We start from the raw sequence: 15,975 nt of genomic DNA on the forward strand, positions 1-15,975 counted from the left end.
TAATCAGAACAATTGTCAAAGGCAGCTTTTTACTTGCGCTGAAACATAAAAACGTTGATGTTTTCCATTGTAATCTACACTGAAACTTATAACAAACAAATATACACATGCTTTATTTGCACGTAAAGTATAGATTCGGATTTCTCCAATTTAAATCACACAATGAAAGAGCAAACGTGCATATTATCACGAATTTACAAAGCAAACAGCAATGTCGATTTTTAATGTACTTGTAAAGGATTAACATGAAGATATATAGCGTTATCCTTTTAGTTAGTGTTACACATTTTGAACTCCTACGTAATTAATATTATGACGATTATAATTGTTAATTTTGAAAATAATAGGCAATTCTAACAATAAATTAATGCACATACCAAACAAGAGAAAGCATTATTCATAACAATAAATTGAGCTTATAAATTATTTGATGACATACATTCAAATGAAAATCGCACATTGAAAAGAAAGTGTATGATATTTGTGACTATAATTACATGATCAAGTAGTTAGAAAGATGATTATAAATAAACTATTAAAATTCATGAAGCTGAGACATTTGCGAATTGACAACATAGAAAAAATTTATAGCGATTGGTTGTGTAGTTTTATGACATAAATCTAGCGAAAGAAGAAAAATTTCGAAAAACGAACGAAAGACAAATGTACACGAATAATCGTCTCTATCGGGCAGAGAGAGTTTTGTTGTTTCTTTTACTACAGTCGAAACTTTGCCGAAGATATCCGACCTAGAATGTAATAAACGCGCGTCTTCCTGACGACGTAGACAAGCGGAATAAATTACTTTCTTTATTCCCGTAGTTTTCGCTCTGGTCCGAGTGACCTTCTTCCAGTTTATCTTCGGTACCGACTAGTCTAGTAGCCGCCGAGGTATCGATTATTTCTGCGTTCCAACCGGGTTGTCCAACGCAAAAAGGGAATGATCGTCCGTGCGGCACTGAGAAACGAAGCCGGAAAAAACATCCACCAAAGAGTATCCACTAAGTAATTAATGTTACAGTAACAAAGCGCGCACAAAGAATTGAAGCTCACTATATTGAGCACAAATTCTTACACGGCTTCCGACTTCGCCGATGTGTTTCAAATGCAACCAATTAATATCTTTTTAATCTCAGTTACTCGTAAAAAAATTTTATATTTATAAAGGAAGATATTTACAAATTTATTTTAGACATTAACAAAAGAAGGAAGAAATTTTTATGAAAATTATTTACTCAATTAATAATATGAATAATGGACAATAGTTGAAGATGCAAACCATAACTACATAACATTAATTATTTAGCAAATGTTCTTTAGATATTTTGTTAATTGCTTGATATTAAATTATACTAGAAAGAAATTTCTCTTATATATACATATAAATTATTATACTAGGAAGAGATTTCTCTTATACACATATATAAGAGAAATCTCTCTTCCCAGTGTAATAATTTAATTTCTTTAATAATATACTAATGAAAATCATTAAAAATTATAAAACAGTAGCTGTTTGGAAAACATTCGTTTTTATAATTAAAAAGCGAATTTATTGGATACCATAATTGTTTCATCTAATCACTGTATCGTTCCTTGTATTTCTATATAAATTCTCAAAGTGAAGCCAGCACTTTTCCTAACATTTACAATATCCATTTAGTATATACAATATATATATATATATATAAGATATCATGGCATTCTTTAATAATATACTAGTGAAAATCATTAAAAATTATAAAACAGTAGCTGTTTGGAAAACATTCGTTTTTTATAATTAAAAAGCGAATTTATTGGATACCATAATTGTTTCATCTAATCACTGTATCGTTCCTTGTATTTCTATATAAATTCTCAAAGTGAAGCCAGCACTTTTCCTAACATTTACAATATCCATTTAGTATATACAATATATATATATATATATAAGATATCATGGCGCGAAACCTTGCATTTACTGAGTTACGTCAACTGCACACGAATGAATTGGTGCATTGACTGGTTGTAACCGCAGTTATTTAGAGTTGTAATCCGACTCTGCCGTACCGCGGGTGTCAAGTGTGGTTAACCCAATTTTCCATTTCTACTTATATCACGGCCAAGTCATCTGGCAATCTAGAAACTAGACAGGAAATGACCGAGTAAGTTAATTAAGCGAGACTGTTGGCGACACGACCGCGAGCCGTAATTAACTCATTAACGTCTGGTATAAAGGAACAATGAGAAATCGGTGACCGTCGCGTCTTCTGGACAGAATGAATTAAGAGCGAAGAATAAAATTGTCGTCGCTGGTGCGCGTCGTCGCTCATCGCGATGCCTTAACTCCTCACAGCGTACTTTGATGCGAAATTAATCCGTGCGCGCCCACGAAGAGGAATGAAATTATTCTCCTCGTTTTATGAAGCGCTTCCTCAGAGCTTTGCTTGTCGGTTGGTGGGCTTGCACTTTTCCTTGCATGGTTGGATTCTCTCACACGAAGCAGAGGATATGCGTCAGTAACGTGTCCGACACTTGATGCGAAAAAGAGACGAGAGTCGACAGGACGATCCATCCTGAGCTGGGTGTGGTGAGGACCACGTCCATATTTCGCACGTACCATCGCCGTTTTGGAAACGTCACAAACTGATGCTCGAACACGTGCAACATATCTCTGGGTAAAAAACCACGGCTGATAAAGTCGTTGCAATATATAACTCGACTTGTCTGGTATGTACGACCTGTGTATGCAATTTTGCACGTCGTAAAAGGTCCTAATTGAAGTTCGTGTCGATGTTCACTACAGGTTTCAATTATGTGAATTTACTCAATTTTAATTAGGGAATTTTATTTATTATGCGATAAATTATTTAAGTCTCGCGGTACACAAATCTCTTCAGAACAGTTACGAATTAATTAAATTTTTTAATAAAAAATTATCATCCCCCTCGTTCTTTTTCTTCCTATACGTTTCGCCTCGATTTATAAATTAATCCTTTAGAGGCGGCACCGTCTTGTTATTAAATAAAAAAAAATCATTTTTAACTGATTTTACTAAAAAATATTTTATATATAAAGAATTGATTGATATTTATTGAGATATATATGTACTATACATTAACACATAGTCTCTTTGGCGGTTAGAAGTATTATATTTCAGTATTCAATGCTATGCACATTTCCATCATCTACTTAAGCATACCTGATTTGCGCAAATCCCGAATTTACTCTAAGTTTAATTTTAAAGTGTAACCGTTAAAAATATGCAACACTCGCTCCTGTAGACTTAGTGACGAAAAGTATCATTTATCAAATATTAAGTATAAGTATATTCAAGCCCATAACGGTCAAAGCTAGATCTTCTCAATGCCTAAATAATTCACAGTGAATTATCTATATCCTATAATATATATGTACATGCATATATACCATATTTTTGTAATTATTCAAATTGCGCATCAAAATTTTTTCCGGACTTTTTCGAACGCAATTAAACCTCTGCAATAATATCACAAGTTAAATTAAATTGAAAAGCAAATTCTCAATCTTCGATATCGTATTATAAGGGTGTTAATGTGCTGAAAACCTTAAATAAATTTATTGCGAAAAATATTACCTCGGCCGGGACTTGAATCTGGATCTCTTGTATTCCATACGAGTGTCCTAAGCCATTAGATCACCGAGGCCTTAGTAATATTCTTCGCAATCAGTATATGTAAGAACAACAACGCTTCTTGCAGGCAGCGTACATAAACAATAATAAGATTTTATTAAGACCGACATAAAATTAAATACTAAGTATAAGCATATTCAAGCCTATAACGGTCAAAGCTAGATTTTCTAAATTTATTTAAGGTTTTCAGCACATTAACACCCTTATAATACGATATCGGATCAAAGATTGAGAATTTGCTTGTCAATTTAATTTAACTTGTGATATTATTGCAGTAGTTTAATTGCATTTGAAAAAGTCCGGAAAAAATTTCGGCGTTTAAATAACTACAAAAATATGGTATATATGCATGTACATATATAGGATATAGATAATTCATTGTGAATTATTTAGGCATTGAGAAGATCTAGCTTTGACCGTTATAGACTTGAATATGCTTATACTTAGTATTTAATATCATTTATCAAATTTATCATTAATTTATGTAAAATATTTAATTGAGACTTATACCTTTTAATTTTAATACATTTTCATTAATAGATATTTAACGAATTATATTAAAAATTATTTTAAATTATATTAAATCGTATTTAAAAAATTATATATACATATGTGCACTTTTAAATGTTACAGATCTTTATATTTAATATTTAATATCATTTATCAAATTTATCATTAATTTATGTAAAATATTTAATTGAGACATACCTTTTAATTTTAATACATTTTTATTAATAGATATTTAACGAATCATATTAAAAATTATATTAAATTATATTAAATCGTTTTTAAAAAATTGTACATACATATGTGCACTTTTAAATGTTACAGATTTTTATGTAACATTTGAATTGAAACATTATTTACGAAATTTACATCCATTTCTCTTACCTGACTCGATAAGGTGTACCAATTTGAATCTACTTTTGTAGAGTTTGTCAAGATAAGGAGAGAATATATTCCGGAATATTCTAAATATCACGGTGCGCTTATCCGTCTCACGATTACGCTCGGTATATGTTATACTTTTCCAAGTGCGGTTACTTTGAGAATACAGTTTTACACGACTGTTGGATAAGCTACAAAGAAGAACGCTATCTCTTCGAAGCGTCTTATTCAACCGTGAAGTCGCTAGGCGGTCGATATATCTCTCGCGTCCAATGATCAAGCAGTTAGGTGACTCTATTCTTTCTCAAACCGTCTGTTAAAAAGCGTTGGTTGGTGTCGTTTTAAGAACTCGAAATTCGTGCTACTAGTAGAGAATTTTAGAAAGAAAAGAGGCAGAGAAAGATTGAAGCGAATAAAAAGCCTTTCCTCCTACCTCTCCGTCTATCTTTCTCTCCTACACCGGAGGGGAGATATTTATCTTGCTTCCACGAGTCGGGTGCAGCTCTCTTAAAATTATAGGCGACGCGAGAAAATTTGTTCCGTCGCGCATCTGTACAGTATTCCTGCGGCAACCCCGGCGAGCAGACCCGGAAATAAGCCGCGCGTCTCCTTTATTACTCCTGCCAGCGCTCTTATCGCCTTAATTCCGAATGTGCAGCGTTAAGGACACTCTTGTTTCTCACGTTTACGCGCCAACTTTGCGACTTTGTCTTTGCGCTGCCCGTTCTGAAAGGATCTCGACCAATTTATGATGATAACATGTGTCACAGAACATTGCGAGTCTATTATGGACGAACTATTCCTCATATGAAATAATAAAGCGAAATCACTCTCTCAAAAACCATAACTCTGTTTCCTATAATCCTCTACGCGTACTGTTATATAAAAACATTAAAGTTTACTACAACTTTTATATTGAAGGAATCAAGCGTCTTATGAAGAACCTTGTTCATTTTTATATGGGTTCTGGGCTCTTTGTGTTTAGTAACGTAAGTTATTGTTAGCTAAAATGAAAGATTATTAACTTATTAAAGGAAAATGTTCCATAAATGTTCCATAAACATAATTCTCGAAGCTGACGCTGTTCAGGGAATATCCTTTAGAACACATTGATATATTTTAACATAAAATATAAAATGTAAAATATAAAATGTAAAAAATATAAAAAATATAAAAAATATAAAATATATCGTCGACTATTCATTTTTCGATAATACTTTTATGCACGGAATAATGAGATGAATCAATTCATATCCAGAAAAATAATTGTAAAATAAAATATCTTTTATTTATTGATTGTCTTTCATACAGATATTTCGCAAAAAATTAAGCAGCTCAAACGAATAAATTCACATCGCTGTGAGCTTATAAAAATTGTAACGTAATAGATACAAGAGAGCATATCGGTTTCTATCATAGACGTGACTTAAGGAAATAAAAGTTTGAATTTTTTAAAAAAATAATTAATCTTAATTAATCTCACACATGGAGTTACAGCTTTCTATTGTTTATTTTTTATGTATACATTTTCTATGTTGAATGACTTGATGTCATTCAAGGATTACTTTCAAGACAGAACATTTGGTGATAATTTGTTAAAACAATGGACGTAATATAACAAAGAAAATGGAATTCTGTGCGTTTTTCTACGAAGATAGTAAGATAGCCAAGCTCACGGAACAGACCGACATTGTGACAAAGTATTGCGCGGAATACCGTTCTTTTTGTAGACCGGTCGAATAGAGAAATTCATCCGACTCAGCCAAAGGAGCCTCCCGAGATTTACCAAAAGAAAAGGCATGACGTAACGCAGCCTCGCTGTAACTGACGCAGTGATTCTCTCCCTTGGGGCGACCTAAGAGTACATAACAACAGGAAGCTCACTTATCTTCCTCCACCTCTGTCCCAACTTCTGTTTCCGTTTCACTCAAAACCGACTCACTAAGTTGGATCTTCACTGAGGAAATCCCGTCGACAGGTGAAGCAAAGATCATCAAAGGTATAACAAAACAGTACTTAATTAACAGGAGAAGACAAATTATTCTATTAAATGTCTACACTTAACTTCAACTGTCCTTTTAAAGGATTATCGAAGCAAAATTATAACTGTTTAAGCATTTCTATTTTATAATATTGTAAAAATTATAAATAATATTTAATAATGTATTTATAACAATCTGCTGCAAAATTAATTTTCGCAACGTGTTTTTATAGGCATTTCTATACTTAACGCTACAAAAACTTTGAAATATTTAATTGACCAATCGAAAAAAAAAAGAACTTTAATAATTAATCAATAAAAAAAATGCTTCAAAGTATTTGTAATATCAAGCGGATTGTAGATACATTTTAGCTATAATTCATTTAAGTTTCTTGATTACAAAAATTTCTTGATTACAGCACTGAAGATTGTTCTTTATAATATTTTATAATGCTCTATTAAATAACAATAATAAATTATAAATTAATAAAAACTAATAAGTTTTTATAGATTCCTTTAATTAAAACAATTAATGAAACCATAAAAATATATTACAGGCAATAGGAGTCGACGCTGGTTATCAATTAACGCAATTTTTCTTAATACTAAAAATATAAACCTTAACTTTGAACGTTTCCACTCATGGTTTGAGTCTTCATCAACAATCTTTCCCCCTAGCGCAACGATTGGAGTATTGCATGACAAAATGATATCTCCAACATATTTCTTCTCAAAAATTGAACCGTTTACTGTTTTGTGAGGTAAGTCACATACTCACAAAGTTAGAAAGCTGAGTGGCAATGAGAACTCAAGCTAAAATTATATGAAAGATTAGATTATCGTATGTATAATTTGAAAATTAATAATTACCTCACTTCACACAGTCGACGTTTCTACACTGAACAATGAATCTCTCTTATGTATCAACATTTTGTAACTCGTTAATATATTATAAATTATCTTCAAATTTAAAAAAAATAACTTCGAGAACAATATGTGTCTTGTCATTTCGACAGTCGGTTAAATAATGATTGCTAAACAAGTAACATAGCGGTCAATTTGAAGACAAACAAGTTTCTGACATTAAATGGCTATTAAATATATATTCACTCAAGTTTCACATGAGATTAAAGATTCATTTTCCGTCTAATGCTGTCAATAAATTTCGTGTTTATTTTACTCTTGTGCTTCTTTAATCGAGTTAAATTACCGCTGCTATCATAATCAGAGTCAAGAGACTGTCGAGGATTTTCTCTTAGAAACCAATAGCGAATTATAAAACTGAAAATCGAAGGGAATTAAATCGGTGCCAGAGGACCCGCATACAATAATACCGACAGTGTACTACGTTATTTTTATTACTTTCGTAAGTCTTTTCGAGACGGTGAAAGCACTCTGTAAAGCAGGAACGCGTTAACTGCCGAGGACTGAAGTACTTTTCCTGCAACGTGTAGCCGCAGTAAAGCGTTTAATCGACTCACGCAACTCTCTATGCTTTATTGATTATCCGATTTCAATATACTATTTGATATCACGCACCGATTGAATTGAACTAACATGAAATGAAACTAACGTAATATCAAGTATAATTTCATCGTATCGTATCTAAATGTTAAATGATTATAAGTCGCTTTTAATATAATTAACATGATGAAATAAAATTAAATTTTGAATTGTAATTAAATTGGATGAATTATATAAATGCGCAGTTTCTGAAGAATAAATATTTAAACTTTATATTTTCTCTACCAAAAGATAGGTTGAATTCTGGATATTATAATAACAGAAAAATTATATAAGTATAATCTGAAAAGTAAATATGATATTTAAATCTTGTTTCATCTTAAAACAAAATTTTTCTATATATAAGTTGCAAAAAATTTGTATTATCATATATGCGCTGCATAATTCTTATTAAATAAGTAAAAAGACTAACTTTATTACATCGAGGAACGATAGTTCGAGAAGAAAAAATCGTGCGAGATTAGATGCGTGGTCCCAATAGCTCCTTGTATATGTAGAGATTTGCGCCATTCATTTAACGAGGCCACGAAATTGATATGTTCTCGGCATTTTGCATTTTCTTGATGAAAAGCAAATATTGGAACAGCGCGTAACTATCGAGGATATTGATTATCGAGCGTATCGAATTACTGAACGCGTTTTTCATTAATGCATCATTCTTCGTCGTTTCATCATTATAAATAGAGAGTATCCACGCATCTCGATAGCACGTATCTGATGAATAATTACTTTTGCTACCGTATACTCATGTAAAATTTACCATATCTTAGCAATGATCGACTAAAATCTTATTTATTCGAATTCATTTAACAAATATTTATAGCAATGCACCTCTATTATCAACATATTATACATGTAATAATATTTCTCACTATATTTATTTAAAAATTGTACAGATTTCAAAAGTATCTGCAAGCTGCAAAAAATAAAAAGATTTTATGAAATAAGGTTTTATATACCGGTATAAAAAAAATATTCCTTAAAAAGATATCTTCAAAAAAACATTAACAGTCGCAATAATATTTCTTGATTATATAAAAATAGAAGATTAATCTTTATCACAATTAGAATAATGTTTTATTTCAATCTAATGTATGATGATAAACCGAAATTTATCACGATCATTTTTTATTTTGTGTGCTCTCCTATTAAAAAATTATAAATTTGTTTTATGTATATTTTATGAGAAAACTACATATCACGCGCGGTACATCGTACCGTGATATATACATTTACAAAGATGTAAAAAAATACGGTAATTACGAGCTTTGCTTTGTATTCTTATCTTTTGTCTCACAATTCAAAAGAGATCCGCGTCAGATCCGTAGCGTTCATTCGTAACTCTCTTCTTACACGCGAGAAGATTAAAAATTCCGAGACTGTCCTCTCTGGTCGTTGTGCGTTTCGAGACGGTACGACGTCTTTTCACTCTTCCCGCAACCTCTCGCAAGAGGCTGACTATCACACGAGCCATCTCTCGAAAGCTTATCTGGAGCGGTGACGGTAGACTGAAGTACCGCAAGGAGTGGCCTTTTCCTTGCGGGAAAAGAAAAAAAAGAGCAAATGGAAGACATTTCCTCGTCTTACGTTAGGCTGTTTGATTCTTTCTAGAGTGCACCTCGTAAAATCGAGAATTATGTCGAGAGGGAAAAAGATTTGAACAGAGACAGTCATTTCTCCTGCGAAGCAACATACCTATCGATTTCTTATCGTTGACAAAATTTATATTGCGCATGATCGATATTGCAAAAATATATTTATGATTAATTATGCGAGTGTATTCGCAGGAAGTTATTCGAACATTTCCGCAATGATTGAAAACAATATTACAATTAAAAATGATTAACATATAATTTTATAAATTGTTACTTTAGACTTAAATTATGTTTGGTAAGTGACAATTTTAATGACGAGATTTATGAAATTTTAATATATTTCTTTTTCTCTTCAATTTGTATCCACGACATTTATATCAAAATTTATATGTTGTTTTATATTCGCGAAAATTTGTGCTTGAAAAGTTAGAACGTTACCTCATTATTTTCGATGTAAGAATCTCATGTCTTATATATATATATACACGGAGAGAATTTTTTCTTAGAATTTACCCTGAAAATATGACAGCCGTGGGACAACATTGTATTTCGAAGAATTTTAATATAAATCTCTTTATAAAATATTGTATTGTACCACAATCATCATATTTTCAGGGTAAATTTTAAAAGAAAATTCTCTCCGTATATGCTATAATACCAGATTTTATAAAATAAGTGCGGTGGAAAGTTGACGTCCTCCTCATAGAACAAATTATAGAAATTTAATAATATATACTCACAATTTGCAAACTTTGTGGAATTGATTGGCAAATAATTATTCTGCGCGCATATATAATACACATTAACACTTGGTATCGGGTGAATGTCTACCTCCGGTTATCCGGGTTAACACAACGTGATTGCTACAATATCTATAGCCATCAACGTAATTGAGAGAGAAAACGCGCATAGCTTAGAATCGGTACAAACGTGACGGGATAACTAATTTAGAGTGACAATCATTACGCAATTACATAGTAATGATAACATTAATAGCAAATAATGTCATATTCGTAATTATCGTATTAATCGTCAATCGTGCGTTAATCACGATAAATAATGCAAATGGTATGATTCATTGGAGTGAACGACGTTGTCAAACTAAGCACATTATTTCCGAAAACTATTCATATTTTTTCGATAAAATAAAACGTTATTCTTATTAGTGATGATAACAAAAAAATAAATAAATAAATAAATTTTTATATTTAAAGATTGGCTAAATTATAAAACCATATTAATTTCTATGTTTACACGTGCGCATAATATTATAAGAGCAAAATAGGAAACATGTGCAAGTATGTGTACATGTATTACGAAAAAAATTACTTTTAAATATTTAAACTCTTATGGTATAAATCACATTTTCAAAAAATTATTAAATATAGTGCCACAAAATATACGCAAATTTTTAAACAAACATGATTCACAATCATGATTGATTAAATATACGTTGAAATTTCATGTCGACAGAGTCACAGAAAATTTTTCAAGAAATTTTGTGATTCTGAAGAGTAATTTCGGATAAGAGTCAGGTTATCGGCAACAGGATAAAAATACGGTAAGCTTTAAAAACTGAGAGATGACAAAATGCGAGTAACCGGCGTCGAGAAATTGCCAAAATGCTGCAATATTTCGAGACGTTTCACGGTTATTTCTCTGTAATATCGTAAAGCCATCTAAAGATAGGATATATTGTACGAAATACGTGACGCTGTTGAACGCTTATTACTATAGCAAACTACCGCTACGAAAAAATGACATGTCGTAATGCCGTTCAAGTCAACATATATTAAGACATATATATGTACACATATATACATACATATATTGTATAAACTACGTTAAGGATTAATATTACAATTCAATAACTATTTGAGAAACAATTTTTTTAATATAATGCTGATCAATATGTAACACTTGAAAGTGTATTTGACTATAATAATAATAATAGTGATAATATAATAGCTTTATTGAAGTATGAGAGATATGAGATGTTTTACAAAAATACGATAAATAGACTTGAAGAAATGAAATAATGATGCTGTTTATAAGCTTATAGCTCTTTAAGGAGTTAGACCGGTGTGACCGCTGTAAAAATAGGTAATTTTTAAGCGTGGATTGCCAAAGAAATAAAAAAGCTGCAGACTTGTGTTTTGACACCTTATTCAAGTACACATTGAAGGTATAAAGTATGCAAAATGAAAGGAAAAATAATAATTTTAACACCATTTATTAAAATGTTATGAAAAATCAATTTTTTTCGCATCAGTCATTGGTATCGATGTGTGTGATTCCGCCATATTGAATCGTATGAAACAAAAACAAAAAAATATTACTGATGTATATTGTATTCCCTAAGCATTGACCGAGCTTATTCAGAATTTATTAAAATTTGACTGAAAAAAAATTTTTTTAACTTTGGTTTGACTTTTGACACAAATATTATTAATTAATTTATTAGTATCTTGCAAAATAATAGTGATATTGTAAAAATCCTCGGTCTAATGCTTAAGAGAATACTATAAGGATAACAAAAAACCAAAATTTAAGTCAATCCGATAAATACATCCTGAGAAATCTTCGACCGTTTTGAAAAACAAGATTTCGAGAAAAACGCATTTAAAGTTCTACAACATAATCTTTATATCATATAGAGCAAATTTTGTAGGTCTTGTAATTAAGAAACTAACTCGAATTTATACTTAGGATCTTTTGTTCCATATTCTACAGGTTTCAAACTACTTTTTAAAGCAAAAAAATATTTTCGATTTAAAAAAATTTTACACCAGTCTAACCCCTTAACGTAATAAAATTAATATAACAATAAAATAGTGAGAAAATTAACGTATTTAATTCCAAAGAAAGTTACAATTGTTTATTCAAAACTACCATAACTCCCATTTCAGTCAACACTCACTCTTCTCTATCGTTCGATAAAGTCGCAGACGCAGAAAGAGATGCAATCGTCGTTGCCGGAAGCGGGGACAGAAATGAAATTCACAGTACGATACGGCTACGAGAGCAACGCGGGCATAAAGGACACTTTCGTTAAATTATGCATAGAGCATGAAAAATTCCTATGGCGAGTCCGGGTCCTGACTTCCACGGGCTGCATAAGGAGATTCACATTATCGTGCATGTTGAATGACGGGAAGCGAGAGAGAGAGAGAGAGAGAGAGAGAGAGAGAGAGAGAGAGAGAGAGAAACCGAGGGGTAACCTCCGAAAGGCTGGAGAGCAACCGGCAGTAGTATGAAATTTTTATCAGTGGTACACAACGAAAAGCATGTCCGGAATCGGAACCGTTCTGTCCCCGAAGAGCATCGTGGGATCGAGTGAGCGAATGAGTTTTCGCGCGAACACATCTACAGAAAGATCAAGTTTCATATTATTATATTAGATATGTACTTAATATTTGTCTTTCTTCTACCAATTACATCTAAACTAAATCGACAGACTACATTAAAAAATTTTAATTAAAAATTTCTATTGACCTCTTTAATCTTTTTTGCTATTTGTTCCAATTGTATTAGGACATATATATATTTGAACATCTGTGGCTAACAAACATGGTAACTAGTTTTTAATTTGATTCGACTTCAAGCTCCATCATTAATTAACTTTTTTTTATTGTATAATAATATTTTATGATAGAAAAATAATTGTTAAAAGTGTTTGAGCTGTACGATCAACTAAAAGTATCAGTCAAAAAAGTTAACATTATTAGAATATATATACATATAGAGTGTGTATGGTATAGAGTGATCTAAAGAGTGTATCCAAGATAAGTGAAAAATGCTTTTTTAAGCCATTATTAGCTAATATCAGACAAAAATTTTTAGTAAATACGCCCTGAACCAACTCCAAACAAAAAACAATAATTTGATTTATAATGGAAGCTATACAGCTCATTGATTTTTATCTATATTTTACGGCAGTTTTAGATAAATGATTTTTAAACGAGTAAGTGGATCTAAATAAATTTTTGCACAAATATTTATTTAAGTTTTATTAATATATAAAAAATTTTTAATTTAATTTCTAACGTTATTTCCTCATCAAATTTGCAAATAAGTACTATACTAAAAACTGTAAAAACGCGATTTTACATAAAAATCAATGCAAACAAAAAATCAAATAATTTTTAAACCAATAAAAGAACTGTGCTTAAATTTTACACAGATATTCAGATGTAATAATAGAATAACCTATGAAATTTTTATATTTTTGATAATGCTTTGAGATGTGACACATACTTGTTTAATATAATAATAAATTGATTTTATTATAGATTTTTATTACGAATTAGATTTTCTACTCTCCTAGAACAATTCTCCTGATTAGTTCCCATTTAACAAAGTAACTTTCACAAATTTAAGGCTATAAGTTTTAATAAAAACAATATCCACTATACCATAAATATTCGAGTAAACGTCTAATAAACTCTACTAACGGCATCACTAAACTTAATATTACCTTAAAAATATTTCGTAAACGATTGATTGTTTACATCCAAATAGGGGTATCATTATGTTTGAGAGCACTCACACTTGGTCTGTTTTCTGTTCCTGTACTAGACTGCTCTAGAACTCTCTTCCTCGCTTTCGACAAATATCAGACGTATATCTATCTCACTTTAAGTTCTAAAAGTGTACACTAGTTCAGTCACAGAAAACAGACTTACTTTGTAATTCTATCAGATTTAATTGAAATCGACAGAGTTCAGGTTGAGCCTTTCATTATGATATTATGTTCAAAGTATACTGAGGATGTACTGAAAATTTACTGCAAGTGCTCTTAGAATATGCTAAAAATATACCGAGAATATGCTCTTGCTAATAGTACACTAAAATATTCTCAGAATGTATTAAAAATAAGAATATATTTATTTGCAATATCCTCCAAACATTTTCAAATTATATTATTGGAAAATATTGAAAATATTCATTCCCATTTCAGCACGTTTTAGATATCTACAATTTTTCAAACTAAAAAGAATTTTAAATAAAGAATGAGATGTTCCTGCATGAAACAAACTTTTTGATATAGTTTAAAATTTTTGGTTCGTTGCTTTTGTCAACGTTCGATATTCTCTTTATTTATAATATAAATTTAAGAATATATTTTACACAGAACATTGTTTTATTTCAGGCCGCTGCTAAAACAAATAAAAAATTCCGCGGAGTCGCATATCGTATTGGATTGTTCCACCGAGAGGATCTACGATGTGCTGAAACAAGCGCAACAGATTGGAATGATGAGCGACTATCACAGCTACCTTATCACATCACTGGTAGGTACCTAAGATTAAATGCGATTAACAATCGACTTTCCGTCCATCATAAGCCACGAAGTAATCCAGAGTAGACGTAAGAGTCGCGAAATTGCATCAGGCGCGTTGCTTGTAAGACTAATTCTCGCGATCTTCATCGTCTCAGCCACCTGCGGCTCTCACTGTCTTCAGTCTCTGTCGAGGAAACTACGCCGAAGGAGTTGGCGCTCCCACGAAGATTCTAGATCGATAACTTTACTCCTGGAATATATTCGAACCTCTCGTAAATTACCACTAAAAAGAGAAATCTGTGCGAATAGTTGGTCAGAATTGCCATTCGGTAATCCTCCGTGATTACAGCTAAATGTAAAATAGTTTAACATAACGTTGAATAGCGTTCGCGGTATTATTTTGTGACAAATTTACCTCATTATTATCCTGAATGTAATAATTTATTTCATACTGTCACGCTATATGAAACCGTGAAGCGATATGATAAATTTTATCGATATTATGAATAGTTACTTCGGGTGAAGTTTAAAAAATATATTTTAATTTTCTTAAATAATACATTTAATAGTAAATTTATATCAAATGTTAGAATTGAAATTTATTAAAAATTATTAAGACACAGAATATATCGGCAAGTTAAAGAGAACTCTTTAGATTGACGTTAAATATTAAATTGAAAAGGACATGAATTCTCTAGGATCGATAATGCAAATAAGAATCAATAAATTATGTCATGTTCGATGTTAAATTATAGTTTCAAGAGAAAGAAATCATTTTCATGAATAATCGATTTAATGGTGAGTGAAGGGTATGAAGGGGGTTTATCGCGAGATACACAAGTGTAGAATGTTACTTTTAATTGCAGTACGAGAAGCGAAATTCCTTTTTAAAATTTGCTTCGTCTGCAGGCTTATTGCGAGCAGAATGAAAACGTTACGCGAGTGCAAACCGCGCAATGTGACTCTCGAACGAGTAAAAAGCGGACACGTCGGCCTGCTGCAGTTAAAATTGGAAGTCGTCTCAGAATAATTAGTAATTTACAGCCGCCTCGAC

At 31.3% G+C, this 15,975-nt stretch overlaps 1 protein-coding gene across 1 annotated transcript in view; it reads left to right on the forward strand.

Moving 5' to 3' along the window:
- The window catches only part of KaiR1D (Kainate-type ionotropic glutamate receptor subunit 1D), a 441,399-nt gene that overhangs the window by 388,921 nt on the left and 36,503 nt on the right, over nt 1-15,975 (forward strand). The window contains exon 8 of the mRNA XM_018512220.1: nt 14,790-14,931. Coding sequence (XP_018367722.1) covers nt 14,790-14,931 — 142 coding nt within the window. The remainder of the gene's footprint in view (nt 1-14,789; nt 14,932-15,975) is intronic.

This window comes from Trachymyrmex cornetzi, unplaced genomic scaffold, assembly GCF_001594075.2.
Source record: "Trachymyrmex cornetzi isolate Tcor2-1 unplaced genomic scaffold, Tcor1.1 scaffold396, whole genome shotgun sequence".
Lineage (NCBI taxonomy): Eukaryota > Metazoa > Arthropoda > Insecta > Hymenoptera > Formicidae > Trachymyrmex > Trachymyrmex cornetzi.